Raw genomic sequence first — 16,501 nt, 5'->3', positions numbered from 1 at the left:
TCCTGAACCCGTATTTGTTCACCCTGTTGATTTGAGATCATATACATTTAGAGTGAGAGAATTGTATGTCCACGGATGTTGTTTATTTGGCACATTGTGAAGTATGTCACGCATTCTATATAGGGAAGACTAATAGGAGCTTAAGAGATAGAATGCGTGAACATATGTATAACATCAGGATAGCCTCTAAAGTTAATGCTTTAGCGAAACATGTTACTGAATTTGGAGGTTCCCACACATTTAGATTTAAGGTCGTAGAGAGGGTCAATATAGGGTTTACAGGAGGTGATATTAAGACATATACTGAAGCTAGAGAAAAAACCTGGATTATGAGATTGAGGTTTGATTTATACCCTGGTATTAATGGGAAAGTTTCGATCAAGCCCTTCCTTAGAATGAGGGGATTAAGGACATGAAATATACTATTTTCCTGTAGTTTATATATGTCCATACATCAATTCTTGATAATGGTTTATATATTATTTTATGTACATAATTTTTAGGTATTTTTAATGTTCAGATTTGTTTTCATATACTGAAAATGTATGCTTTACACATTTTTTAAACATTTTTATATACATTTATTGTATTTCACTTTATATGCATATATTTCTGATATACATGTATATATATATATATTTCTGATATACATGTATATATATATATATTTTATATATATATATATATTTTTTTTTTATTAATATATACATACATATATTTTTCAAGCTCATATACATTTTCTATGCTCATACACTTGTATAGATATGCGTATAGGTTGTTTTTATATATACACATATTAGGTACATTTGTTTTAGTACAAGTTTTATGTTTTGTTGATGTATCTTTTGTGTGTGCTGGCATTGAGTAGTTTTCACACTTTTTTAGATTTAAATTGTGGGATGTTTTGGAGAAATCAATAGGTCTGAAGAAGCCGTAAGGTGAAAGCGCTAACCTGTACCAGTATTTGTACTTGTTTTAGATCTTATTAAAGAACAGTTCGTGAACTGAACGAGTCTCTGTTCTTATCGTTTGGGATATTAGGACTCTTGAAGTTCTGTGGAATTTTTACATGATCTCGTGGCTTATCTACTGTGGTTTGCTCAGACTATTTTTAGTTCATTTTCGATTACTGTGTTTGGCTGTTTTAGTTGGAGCGTTTACCCTGCTCAGGCAACATATTCATAATTTTAATCTTGAAAACAGCATTGACATCTAGGAACAAAATCCAAGCTATAAAGCAATTTGCTCTTCCTGTCCTAACTTACAGTTTTGGAGTGATTGACTGGCCCCAAAATGCATTGACAGATTAGATAGGAAAACAAGGATGCTTCATTTTCACCAAATGATTTATAAAAATCAGTGCATACCAAGATTATAGATTCTCCTTCTGAAGGAGGGATAGTCCTCCGTGAAAATGATTACATGTACAGATCTGCAATTGTGGGACTCAATACACATCTGCTGACCTCAGAAGACCTAAACATCGTGAAAGTTTTGGAACATAAGGAGAATAAATCTAAGATTACTTCCCTGCTTAGACTAGCAGGAGTGTATCAGCGTCAAGTAGAAACAGAAATAAAACCACAAGTAGATAAAAAATCAGGCAGCAACTGAATGTGCCAAAAAACAAAAGAAAGAATATAAGGTGAAGGAACAGATGAGAAGGAAAGAAATGTGGAAAATGCATAAATATAGTTTCCAGTATAGAAAACTTCTGGAAGAACCTCATGTTGATCAGGAATGGTTAAGGAGAGGCAAAAAAGGATAATATTGGCAACCCAAGGGCTACATACATGTCGATTTGCAAAGCCCTTTAAACATGTGGGAGAAACAGACAAATGTAGGTTTTGTAAAAAAGAATTGGAAACAGCTGCCAACCTTGTTGCTGGTCGCAACATACTAATGGCAGGAGGGCTGTATACTGAAAAGCATAATAATGTGGCAAGACTGTTGCACTGGAGATTGTACAAACATTATAGCATTGAAGTGACTGAAGAAACAGTGGAAAAACGAGCCACAAAGGATTATAGAAAATGATGGTCTACATTACATGGGATCATCATTTACTAACAGTTCAAAAGATAGATGCTAGAAAACTGGATATAGTGGTCCAAGAAAAGAAGAAAAAAACATTGATCTCACCACACCCAGTGACTACAGTGCCTTGAGAACAGACACACACAGAGTCATAAAATATCAGAATTTGCAGGCAGAATCGAGAGCAATGTAGAAGAAAAATACCCAGACAGTTCCAATAGTAATAGGAGCAACAGGTCTTCTAAAAAAGAATCTACAATTGTATTTAGAAATACTACCAATACATGCAACGCTGGGGAAATTGCAGAAAGAATTACTGGGCACATTGCAGGTGCTGCAAAGAGCACTTTTGGCTAACAAAGACTGAAACAATACTAATTTCATGAACTTTAATCATACTTTGACTTAGGAATGGAGTCCACTCCTGTCATGGTATTAGAAACCCAAAAGATCTGGAGAATTTGAGAAACTAACTAATTTGAGAAACTCTGATCACTATGGATCAAATTCTCTCTCAGCACAATTATAGAGAAGCAAAACAAGTACTTATACAAACACTGAGGTCTGAACATTTAAGGTACAATAAACATGTGCGTGAAATGTACAAAGTTTACATATACAGTGCTAAAGAGAATGCCACCAAAATGTGAAATTTTCTTTCTAAAAAAACAATTTTCCTTCCCTATAATTTAAAACTACACAAGTCACACAGAGAAAAAGCATCATGTAATTATTCCATTTTGCTTATGTCTGAACTTATTTCGGTTTGCCTTCTTTCCTGCACTTGTCTCATTTGTTTCATTATGAAGGCTACTAAAAGTGGCAGAGTAATTAGATTAGGTCACCTACTCCAACTGCAGAGCCATTAAGGAAACAGCATCTCAAACAATGCTATGTAAATGTGAATTATCAGTCACAGATTGCCAACATCACACCTCAGATAAAGTGTAGCCTGGTGTCTGAAGCTTGGTTTACAGATAAAAAAAAAAAAAAAAAAAAAATCACAATTTAGCTACTTACAAATTAGTTATCTTTCTGTTTACTCAATCTCTGAGTGCCGCAGAGACGTACAATATTTTCATCTTAATCTAACTTTCTATCAGTATAGGAGTTTGTATTTTTTCTACACTGTGTTCCTTGTAAAAGTGCCTGCTGCTTCAGGTGTTTTGTTACAAAATTTTGCAATGCATACAGTGTTTTGTTGATACAAATCAGTAAGTTTGGGAAGGAAGATTAACAAAAAATCATTCTAGCTACAATATTAAAATCTGTGAATTCAACACAAACCATCTCGGGCGAAGTAACAGCCATTTATAAGAGGGGCTGCATTTCTCAAACTTCAACACCCAACAGTTGTTACTTTCAAAGAAAACAAAAATTAAAAATGAGGATTGACGCTGATAGTTAAAAGTAGGCAGTCATAGTACTGTTGTAAGCTGTTGATTACACCACAGTAAATGACAGTGACATGTCTGTCCCTCTAAAATGACATGTATTTATTATTTTATTAGGAAGGTGAAGGCATTGACTGTAAAACAAAAATCATGCTACCCATGGCACCCCCGCTTTCAGGGCACTGAGGTATAACAAATTAGAAAATAAAACCTACTTTGATACACAGACATTAGTAATGTAGAACATCTCAAGATATGCTGAAAAACATTTTTCAGTAGGTGGTTATCCTTTAAAGAGAAAAGAATGGGGGGGGGGGGGAGACAAAGTACACCAGTACAAATGTAAGGAGAGAGAGAGAGAGGTAAAGAAAGCAAGAAAAAGAAAGGCACACAGCTTATATATGTATTAAACACACACACGTGTGTGTGTGTGTGTCTATATATATATATATATATATATATATATATATATATATATATATAAAAATATATGTGTATACATGTATCTATATATATATATCTATATATAAATATATGTGTGTATACTTATATCTATATATATATCTATATATATATATATATATATATAAATATCTATATATATATATATATATATATATATATATAAATATCTATATATATATATATATATATATATATATATATATATATATATATATATAGATAGATATATATATTTATCTACATATATGTATTCCATACATTTGGTCGAATTACACTTATTCAAAAATGATACCAGGTATTACACTTTACTGAAAGCTCTCGACTGAAACCTCACTTGGTCGAAAATGGAATATAGTCCCTGCTCCACTACACTGCAAACCTGGAGTGAGAATATTAAATAAGGGGGAGGGGTGGGGGGCACAGCCCCCCCCACATAATTTTAATGTATTCACCATTATAAGAAGGTATATCCATTAGAAATGCATTGATTTATATCTTTAGTAAAAACAATTAGCATAATGTTGAGGGCTGTGTCCCCATACCCCCCAATGTGGGGGGCTGTGCCCACCACACACACCCTTATTTAACATTCTCACTCCAGGGTTGCACTGCAGTGGGGCAGAAGCCATATTCCATTTTCAACCAAATGAACTTCAACCAAGTGAGCTTCAGTGAAGTCAAATGCCTGGAATCATTTTCGACAAAGTGTAATTCGACCAAATGTATGGTATCCATATATATATATATATATATATATATATATATATATATATATATATAAAGTGTGTGTGAAAGAGTAAGAGTGCCAGTGGATATGCAAGAACTTAAGTGTGTGAAGTTAAATCGGACAGTATAAATATGGGACAGCTCAAAAGACATGCAAATAAGGTGTATAAGGATTTAGGCTATGTTAGGTAATGTGCCCAGAGGAGAAGCACTTGCATGCTCTATCAGTCTTCAGATAGGTTTTGTGCTGGTAGCAAAAAGGCCAAGATGTTATATCTGAGATGGTAGGGTAGGAGCTACCATAATCTTAGACCAACAATGAAGAAGTCACTACCACTGCAATAACATCTAGCTCCGGGTGTTTGCAAAAATAGCATCAAATGATTAAGACTTCAGAAATTTAAAGCTGGCACTTACCTAAACCACCTAGAGGCAAAGCAGGGCAAGAATTCTGCCATTAGGAGCTTAAAAAGCAGATAAACAAGGAGGAAAGTGAACTGTGAGCCAAATGGCTTTATTCATAGTTATGCTGTGGTGTTTACTACATGCAGCACGAGTGGGAAACCTACAAGATGGAGTTGGAGACAGTTTGAATGGTGTATGCATTTCTTTAGAAAACTACTGCAACCAAGGTGAGACCATATACCAATTGTGCAAGCAGAATGCCTTTACCTACAGATGTCATTGCTCAAGAAAAGCACAGATTTATTTACTGGTCCAAATTAGAAGAGAGTTATTCATTCACAGTTTATTGTAAAGAGTTTTTGCAGGCATTTTAGAGAGGTTTCAAACAGCCTAGCCAATGAATGAAGAGTGGAAAATCTATTTGCAACTTCTGTAATATGGATGTAACAGACTAGTTGGAATGCACCATCACATCATCTGTGTTACAGCAGAAATGGAAGGCGAAAGATCATATGTGAAGTTTATTGATGCATAGAAAAGGTCTGGGGAGCAACAATGGAACACTGAGGAATGCTTTAGAGAATGGGTGATGATGAAGTGGTGCAATACTAAACTGAGAAGAAACAGATGAGAAATGGAATTTCAGCAGGAAGTGTAGGTTAGAGTTAAGGAACAACAAACTTAAATTCTGTTCCTTAAAGCAGGCCTTGAACAAAGAACCTGTAAGTAGAAGTGATGATTCTAGAAAATGCACTTTACAAGCAGCAAACTAACAATGATGAACCAGTGGACTCCACCCAGAGGCAAAATTCACAGTCATGAATGTTCAGTCTCCTGAAAGCAGAGTGTTCCTCAATGAACTAAAGAAATGCACTCCTCCTCTAAGGAACTGCTGGATCAGCCAGTGCCTGCCACAATCTTGCCCACCACAAGACAATGATGGATGGAAAAATTATAAATGCACTTTAACTGAGAAATAACTAAGACTCACTTGATACAAGTACTTGAAACTGATTGGGATCATCCAAAAGCAAAATGTCCAGTCTCCAAGGTATCACTTCCCCCAAATGAAAACTGCCATTTACTTGTAGGCACCGGTTAACTGAGTGAAAGGCTGCCTAGGCAGAATCAGTCATTTTCGCAACACCCACAAGGAGGACTGACACTAACATTTTACATTAGGGGCCAGGCCCTGGCATGAAGTCTGGTCACCCCAACGACTAGAGACATTAAAATCTTCAACCACTGTTTCCTTGACCTTCAGCAGCCTAATGGTATGAAATCACACCCTTCTTACCTACCAAACAAATTGGTATTTCTCACCTAAAATCTGCACTGACATGTTCAGTGGGAAACAGAGAAATGTTTTCCTCTTCTGAGCTGGGTCAAGAACAGAAACAGGAGGAGGTACAAGGAGTACCATAAAAGTCCTCCTCCATAGTAAGGAGGACTCTTCTCTATCAATTACTGGTTGCTGAATGGCTTAGCCAAACAGCACATGCCAGTTCAATTGAGTATCCAAATTGCTGCTTCTGATCTTTCGTTAAGAAAGAACAGCCTCAGCCATGTAATGCTGGACCAGAAATGATCAAAATGTGTGATCCTAACCACAATATCAGCACAATTAAAGTTACTATGAACCAGAGTATACAGGTATCTTAGGGGTATTAAGTCCAACTCTGGAATGCTGAATGCCAGAAGTGTCTCTGAACCTGAAGCTCTACAGCAGGGTTGAAGAGCATCACAGAAAGTCCAGTACCTTACTCCCTTTCTGTGGGACTTGAAATACTGAAGGAGTGATGCCTCCTGTCTGTGATCCTTAGCCATACGAGGCACTGCCTCCATGCACAAGAAATATAACCATGTGCACATTTCTAGCCCACACATTACGTATTAACTGTCCAAGCAAATGGAGTGTACCTCTAGAAACAGCTTTGTTCTAAAGCCTTTAAGACCAAGGAGACTTTCTGAAGTTATAAATTGTGGAAATGGAAGTCCCTTCTCCCGGTGGACAACAACCTTTAAAACGCAACAAAGTAAAAGTAAGCTCCCCACACCGCATGAAGTATCCATCATAAGGACTTCGTAAAGGTTCGGTCAAAGGAATAAGAAGTCCACTAGAATATTAGTGAGGTAATGCCCAACACTGTAGGGACCAGCAACCCAGGAACAACATAAGAGAAAAATCCAAGAATGAATGAAACTGTCAAACAGAATCATGCAAACTAAAGATGGCCAACATCCTCAGCAAATAAAGTATGATTTGAAAGCAAAAACTGTTGTAACTAACCGGTGCTAACAAAGTCATTACTTCCTGGAATCAAAGTGAAAGACAAAAACACTAAAAGAATGTGCCACCCCATGACTATGAAGTTTTTCCTCTGAAAAGGGTTCAGAGTACTCCTAATTTACATTAATCCCCAGTGATTACAAAAACGCAGTCAAAAAGGTTATTACTAAGAAGTTCCTTTACATGGCTGCAAGCAGCCCATCAACCAGTTAAGACAAAATAAACAGAACCTTCCCCTGTAAGGCCTCAATCACTACTCCAATACCCTAGTAAACCAGACACTGAAGAAATCTGCAAAAGCAACACTGAACTCTTGAAGTGATGCCTACCAATGACAAAACTGAGGGCCTCCCTTTGTAGACAGCAAATAGAAATGCTGCAAAAAGCCATGCAACATGCCCAATGAGGCACGAAAACAGCCTGCAACAAGAAAAGCATAAGACACTGTAAAGTTAACATGTGCAGCAAATGAAGTTGCTGAGGTCCAAAATAGACTGAAATAATCTATTCCATTTTTAAGGCTAAAAACAGAATTCCACACTACTGGGTGAAAACATACTGAAGAAAACTGGCAAAGGAATCAAGATACTGGAGCAAATACAGAAAGGTAATAGAATGGGAAGAGGTCAACAATTTATATAACTGCAGGCTAGAGAATGCCTTTCCCTATCAAGGACTGATAGAGTATAGGTAAAGACAAAAATAGTAGGATCCCAAGTGAAAGACCAGCACTGATAGAGTTTTTAGTAGAATCGAGAACAGAAGTTCCAGTTAAAGGGATAATTAGTAGAGCATATAAAATATTCCATGATAATTATATGAACCTATCACGGGAGGTTAAAAAGTATTAGGAAGAGAGAATGGATAAGCAATACACAAAGAAGCAATGGGGGGTATATGTATGGCTCCCAAATACACAACAAAGTCTAGAAGATTTAGGATCTTTTCCTGAAAGCATTTGCATAGTTATTTTTATGCCTCAAGCAAACTCCAAAGAATTTTTCCTCAAAGTGCAAATGTTTGAGGTGCGAGGGGGAAGAAAGATGTAATTGGGAACATATTTGTGGAGTGTGTAAGAAGTTGGCAGACTTGAAAAATTCCCAGCAAACTACTTTAACAAAAATACGGGGTAACCAAATTTGACTAAGGAGATTTTTTTTTTAAAAGCGATGATACACAATTGGAAGTGCCTAGAAATAGTATGGTTTTGTTGAGTTTAATGCTGTTGGCTACCAAAAAGCAATTACTAGAAAATGGAAATCAAAGTCTAAACTAACTGTATTAGAAGTTGTAAATACTCGTATTATTAACCAGATGAAATCAACACGATTAATTACTGAAATACACTATAACAATACTACATATACTGACAAGGCGGATATCATGAAGACCTTTGAAAAAATTTTTAATCAGATTTATGGTGAAAAGCAGACACTCTTGCAAGATAAAGACAGAAAAGATTTTTTTACAGAGAATCACTTTCCCTAATATTGACAAGGAATTTCATAGAGATTTAATCAAACCGATTACAGTTGAGGAGGTGTCCGAAACAATCAAGAAACTAAAGCCTCACAAAGCCCCAGGCCCAGATGGTTTGACCTCGGAATTCTACAAATCTTTTAGTGAGATTTTGAGCAGTGTATTGTCACAGACTTAATTATATCACTCTAAATAGAATTAATGATCCTCATTTTAATGCCTCAAGGACAGTTCTGATATTAAAAGAGAAAGGTGATTCCAAAAATCCTGATAATTACAGGCCTATATCACTTTTGAATATGGACATGAAAATCATGACATCCATTCTGGCGAGTAGGCTGAAAAAGGTAATAAACCCAATAATATCAGAGGAACAGGCGGGGTTTATGGATGGGAGGCAGACCACGGATAATACCTTAACGCTCCATACCTTAATCTCTTATGCGAAATATAAAAACCTGAATTTGTATGCCCTAATTATTGATGCTCAGAAAGCATTTGATAGGGTTAATTTGGATTATTTATTTGATACATTACCTTATTTTAATATACCGCAGGAGTTTATCTCAATGTTAAGGATACTATATAGAAATGCATACACAAATTTATTTATAAATCACGAATGCTCGAATAGGATAAAAATCATAAATGGTACCCGACAAGGCTGTCCATTATCTCCCATCTTATTTAATCTTTACTTGGAGCCTTTATTTTTACACCTTAAGCAAAATGTTTTTTATAATTCTCCTGTACTGTATGGAATAAAGGTTAGGATGGCTGCCTATGCAGATGATTTAAACATATATTATACCACACCTGTTTCCGATACTGAAAAAATATTAGCTGCAATAGAAATCTATGAGAGAATTTCCAATTACAAGCTAAATTTTAAAAAATCTAAAATATTCCCATTAAAGACACCCACACCTTTTTCAATGCTACCATTAATAGGACAAGTATTGACGGAAGAAAAGATAAAATATCTGGGAATTGTCTTCTCAACTGAAAATAGAGATTTTTTTATTAACAATGTAAAGTCAACTACAGATCAAATAACATTGGATCTTGAAAGATGGAGTAGATTGAAGTTACCGATGATGGCAAGAGCAGCTATCATAAGAATGAATGTTCTTCCTAGAATGTTATATATTTTTAGAGCTGCACAACTCAGAATTACCAAAACATTCTTCAAACAGCTTCATATAAGATTGGGAAGATTTCTTTGGGAACCTAGGAAGACGAGAATTTCATATGAAAAATTGATGGCTCCAAAAAATAAGGGGGGGCTGGAATTACCAGATTTCGAAATGTACTATTTAGTGATTCAGGCCAATAGGATTTTAAAGACGTCTTACTTCGATAGTGATAATAGAAAATGGACACCCAAGTGGGTGCTCTTAACGTACAAGCATATAAATGAAGTGGGAGTCAACGCTAAAGCATTACCCTTTTTAAATAATTGGACAATGAGTAAATATAAGCTAATGGAGCACATCAAAAGTTATGTAACAGCAATTCAAACTCTTTTCGCTTCCTTAAATTTACTAAAATATATGATGGTTTTCCAACCATTTCATAGGAACCCAAATTTAACAATTGGTGGTCAATTGATTGATCTAAAGAAATTCCCTTTAATCATGGAGTTAACTGTACTCGATTTATATCCTTTTCTAGGAGTACCAGTACAGGATATTTTAAAAGAAATAGAACTCCCTATTTCCTATTTAATTATAGTAAGACAGCTAAAAGACTTGGTTATAAACTATTTTAACAACTTTGAAATGAAAGGGGAAGATTTAATCATTTCTTGTAATCTATGGGAAGCGCTGTTGCAGGATAGAAAATATATAACCGCAGCATATAAATTGATAAAAGAGAGGAAGTACAATAATTATATTCTTTTATCGAGTTACTGGAGAGAGAAAGTGATATTCCCAGACGACAATAAGATATTGGAGGCATTTAAATTAACATTAAAGTCCGTATCCCTTCAGAAATTGGTATTTACGCATCTGATGATATTTAACAATGCATGCTATACTCGTCTCACTTTGCACAAATTTGATGCGAAGAATTCACCCATATGCCCACATTGCTTTGATCAGACAGCAGATTTGCTTCACATGTTCTGGAGTTGTAAGTGCATTTATAAATTGTGGAATTCATTAAAATTGCAGTTACAAAAAATGGGTTACCAAAATTCAACACTCTCTTGGGGGTTTATGATTCTTCATATTCCCCCGGAGAATCTAAATAAATCAAAAACGATTGTAATTATGAATATTTGCCTATTAATGAAATTATATATAGCCACAAATTGGTTGAACCCAGCCCAGACATCGTGGGAAAATTTCAGATTGTTGGCAATAAAACACATCTTAGCGCATAAACTGTTAATTAGTGATCACAAGAAAAATATCAACATAAAAATCTGGGAGCAAATTTTTATTATTATTTTGGCTTAAGAGGTTACTATCCACTTTTTCTCGGGAACCAGAATATAGTCTAAATCAACCTTTGGTTAGATAGAAAATGTACAGAAAAGACTTGGCTTGGATTTGTTAATGTTGGATTTTTTTTTTTTTTTTAATTTTCTTTTTGATTGTGAGTGCTGTACCTTTGATCAATACATGAGGTTGATATATATGTGAAATTAACCAATGGAAGCATTTTGTATATATTGTATATAATATGTGAATTTGTAATATGGTTGTGAAAAATAATAAAAAATGATTATTGAAAAAAAAAAAAAAAAGAAGTTGTAAATACAAGAGATACAACTGTAACTGGGATCTTCAGACACAGGTATGGGCAAATTACGTAGAAAGAAAATGGGAATTTTGGGAACAATCTACACAGAATATGCTCACCTTCTATAATACTGCGCGTCAACTAAGATCTTCCGATACCACCCTACTGACTGTTACCAATTGCATACATAACTCAGCACAATCTCTTTATTCCTACGCAGTTGCTAAGGCCTGGAACTCTCTACCCCCTGACATTAGATGTCTAAATAGTAAACATACTTTCAAAATCCCTACTTAAAAGATCTCCTATCAAAAGCTTGGATATGTTCCTGTATAGAACAAGACTAATTTCACCTGTTCCTGACTTTCAACATCCTTAAATCACAGGTGTACTGTGTAGTTTCACTTAGAGCATAGTACTGTGAACCAGGTGTTTAGGCCACCTTTATAGTCATGACTTCTATTTTATGACCCTATTTGTCTATGGAAACATCTTTTTGAATTTATATTCATGTAATTCTATATTTGTTTTATAATATCTTGTTTGTTTCTCAATATTCTAAATACTGTATGCTGCATCATTAGTAAAATTCTAATTCTTACTCCTTTTATATGTTCTATGCTCTTTGCACAAAATAGCTATGTTTATATAATTTTATTTTTTTTTTTTATAATTTGTTTACTGTGTGTTTGGAGCTTTTCTCCCAGAGCCTCCACTGAAAACGGTCACCTTGTGTACAGTCAGACTGTCTGGGTAAACAAATGGAAACTAAAAATAAAATAAAAATAAAGAATAATGTTTTAGAGGAGGAATAAAATTGAAGGCAAGTCAGGAACTGAATGAGCTTTGTAATGCTTGACAGACAATGACTGGATAGATAAGTGATACATATAATGTTTGCAAATGGAAACGTTATGTTCTGTTTTCATTTGTATAAATATATGATGGCTTATGTCATAAATGATAACTTAAAAAGGATGTTTCTTGTTTAAAATAAAAAATAAAGACTCGTGCACCTTTTTACTAAACGTAGGGCAATTTCTGCAGAACTTATTCAAAAGAATTTGGGTCTACTAAAAGAGGTCTGCTGAAGCAGCTTGATCTTTTTGGTTAGCATTATGATGTGGCCCAACCAGACCACATTTAATACTCACTGGTCTTTAGCCTTGGCATTCCAGGCTGAGGCAAAATCAGACCTATTCACCAACACCAAGTATTACAGAGCAGTCAAAACTGCTGTAACTGGGCCATCACAAATAATTTCTGTGACCTGACTAGCACAGGAGAAGGCAAGATCATGTGAGGACTGACAGCCTTCATTGCTTCTTTCTAAAGACTGCTTAAGGCACTTTCAAAACAAGGTAGGTCAGGAACTCTTCCCTTTTATGTCTTATTTGTGGAACTGAAGCTGGGATACTTTAAGGTAGTGCATCACAATGTGCTCTTCTGAAATACATTAAAAGGCAGTGTTGGCTCAGGTGTCAGTTAATAATCAGGCAGGCACAGGGATACTTAGAGCATATGTAGCCGGAACTCTTCACAGATTTGTATCAAGATCAAGCTCCAACAAAAATAAATGGACAAAGGGTCTAGATGTACTCCCAAAATCTGCATGCAGCAGCATCATGGCACAAGGACCACCTCAGAAAAATGGTAGGTCCCCCTCATGGGAAAAATGACAAGGCAGGTTCTGATGAGTTGATGAAAGGATGAACTGCAAGACCCATTAAGAACCGTTTCTAAAGTCAGATGTGTGATTTGTTGAAGGCAATAAAAATACTCCACTCTAAACAAAGAACTCACCTTATTAAGAGCAACGATAAATGGACATTTTTTGGCTTTTAAAAGGTTAAGCGACTCAATCGTCTGTGGCTCCAGACCATGCATGATATCAACCACGAGAATTGCTATATCACAGAGAGAACTTCCTCGGTTTCTCAAATTACTAGAAGACAAGACAAAAGAATGCAATCATCAGTCTGAATTAAACGTGAATTTTTGAACTGCAAAATATATGTTCCACAAACAAAATAAGATTTTATTTTTAAATGGTAGTCGGGCTTCACTGACTGGTCATTTTCAGTCAAACTCAGATGTAAAAGCTCAGTTACAAAAACAATACAACAACCAATCTTAAAAAAAAATGCTCATACCAATAGATTAAATTCATCACAAACATTGGAGACAACAAATAAAACTAGGTGAAATGTTTCACTTATTTTGGTACTGCTGCAAAATGTATGTGTTTCCTTAAGCTCCAAACTAAAACTTGGAAATTAGATTGGACTTTCTGTGCTTCAGATGATTCTACTGGTGTATTGGGTTCTGAGGGACGCTCCCACATCCTGACTGCTTTCAACACTGAATTATCACATAGGGAATGCAGACAGAAGTTTAAGTACAATCCCAGTCTTAATATTTACTTAACTACAAGGAAATTACAGAATGCTTTTTAAAATGTCAACTAATTTCAAAAAATTTTAAAGTTGAAAAAAAAATTAATCATTTTTACACTTATCTTCTTAATGTATACAATAAGCTGTGACTCATCACAACAGTAGCTGCAGGCCCCAGCCGTGGGATCACTGCTTTAGAAAAATTCATGGTTAGAGTGTTAAGGGAGTATATGGAAAAACAGCAAAGATAAAGCTAAACAGGAAGGTGTGTATCTATATATATATATATATATATATATATATATATATTATCTATATATATATATCTATATGTAGTGACCTGTTATGCCCCCCTCATTGAAGGGGGATTCTTAAACACTACTCATAAATGTAAAGCTGAATATCTCATAGAGGAATTTGCCCAGTTTCGGGAGGGGGGTGGTGCACTTAGGGATGAGTAGTGAGAAAAACAGAACAAAGACAAAGGCTGTCTGCAAGTATATAGGGAAAGACAATAATTATATGATTAATGGTTGATTTGTGGTTCCTAGGTCATATAATTGCTACCAAAAGATGGAAATATATGGACTTGTTTGTCCTTGTAATAAGTTATATACAGGCAAGACAATATGAAAGCTAAGGGTGAGAATACAAGAGCAACTTACAGATATCAAAAACAACTCACCCATTAGTCCACTGACGCTGCATTTTCAGCAAAACATAATAGTAATTTTGGTGTTATGACTTTTATTACGTACATGTTGAAAATTACAGAATTATACTTGAATGCTTCTGATGTTCTACTGAGAGAGGAAGCATGGTTTATTTTTATGACATACTGAAACCTAGGGGGCTTAATGAGTTCCTTATGAAATATCTGGTTTAATTCTGATTGAAAAATGAAATGTTAAACATTGCATTTTAGAAATATTTAGTAATACTAAATAGCAGTCTTGTTGGTGGGAATACAGTATTGCATGCCCTATTTTACAGAGAGTCCAGGCTAGCAAGTATGGTAGATGCGCGGACCAAACACGCATGATATTACAACAACAAAGAAACCAGCACCCAGAAGACAAGAGTAAGAAAATTTTAATAAAAACCAGACCGGTTTCGGCAAATTGCTTTCATCAGTGGTTTTAACCATCATCAGTGGTTTTCATTAATTCATTAAAATTTCTTACTATTGCCTTATGGGTGCTGGTCTCTGTTTTCGTAATATCATGCCCTATTTTACGTTTCATGTCCAAGTTTTAAATGTTAACATATTACGAGTTAGTGAATTATGAAGTTTTCTATGTTTACTCCATTAAGGATTGTAGGGGTTTTGTACAGAAATGGACATTAGTGTGTGAATGTGTGTGTGTGTGTGTGTGTGTGTGTGCGCGCGCGTGTGTGTGTGTGTGTGTCTATATATATATTGTGGACATTGCGTTGTCTGTCCACACATTTACACAGGAGACAGTTTTACCTTTCAACACTGCAACTTTAAAGTCTCCTTCAAGACTAATTTCCACTGCCATTCTGAATGGGTTGTGTACGCAGCTATTTGCTCCAGCTGCAACTCTTTCTATATCGGCAAAACAACCAGAAAACTCTCCGATCGAACCAAGGAGCACCTAGCTGCCATCAGAAACCAAGACCACAGCAATGCCTTAGGTAGACACAGCCACAATTGCCATCAGTTCAATGGGTTCAAATTCTTTGTCCTGGACCAAATTGATGTTTTCTTAGGAGACTGCAATTCTCTGCTGGAAGTAAGAGAATTAAAGTGGCAACTCCTTTTAGGGGCTGACTCATACCCTGGACTTAATGACAATATCAATATCAAATGCGCCCTACGCTGGTGCTCCTGACGTTCTGTCGTTTTACCAGTAAAGAACTTATACTTACAATATGCAATATATAATAAATGCCTGCTTATATGATACAGAACTGTATAATAATTTTGCAATCACCTTGTTGAGGCGTCTTGTCCTATCATGTTTTAGTTTTCTTTTAAGACATTCTTGTACTTACCCATACAGATGTCCATATTCTTGTAAAACTGAATTCACCTGGCTATTTTATGTTTAATAGTGTGCAGCCTCATGTTACATGATTTATTTTACTGTTTTGCTATAGTTGCTTGCCTTTTGAGATTACAATACTTTTTTATAAGAGTTGTAATAACCAGTTGAAATACGATCACATACATGAGCTACTTTAACTTCCCTGCTGACACCCACCACATTGGTTAACTACACAGGACTTCAACCCATCATCTATTTGTTTGTAATTCTACTTCACTTGCATTTGGATACAGCATGTTACCTGTTAACCTATGATAAAAACTTCTTTAGTCTAAACTGTAATGAAACATGTTTCCACTCATTGGTAGCATTGTCTTGTACCTCCTACTTGTTGGACATCACTTGTGTTTAACCTTAACCATTGGTTAATTGTAATTTTATGACTTTGTTAAGCTATAAATAGCTTTTCCTTTCCAGATCCTGTATTTTTACTTTTTTCTGAAGAAGTCCCACGAAACAATAAAAGGGATGAAAGCTAAATATCTG

At 35.3% G+C, this 16,501-nt stretch overlaps 1 protein-coding gene across 2 annotated transcripts in view; it reads right to left on the bottom strand.

Moving 5' to 3' along the window:
• The window catches only part of EIF5B (eukaryotic translation initiation factor 5B), a 3,606,765-nt gene that overhangs the window by 1,714,942 nt on the left and 1,875,322 nt on the right, over window positions 1-16,501 (bottom strand). For both annotated transcript variants that reach the window (XM_044070982.1, XM_044070983.1), the window contains one exon: window positions 13,351-13,492. In XM_044070982.1, coding sequence (XP_043926917.1) covers window positions 13,351-13,492 — 142 coding nt within the window. The remainder of the gene's footprint in view (window positions 1-13,350; window positions 13,493-16,501) is intronic.

This window comes from Protopterus annectens, chromosome 5.part0, assembly GCF_019279795.1.
Source record: "Protopterus annectens isolate FY-2018-M chromosome 5.part0, PAN1.0, whole genome shotgun sequence".
Taxonomy (NCBI): domain Eukaryota; kingdom Metazoa; phylum Chordata; order Ceratodontiformes; family Protopteridae; genus Protopterus; species Protopterus annectens.
This window is presented reverse-complemented; position numbering and strand designations above follow the sequence as displayed.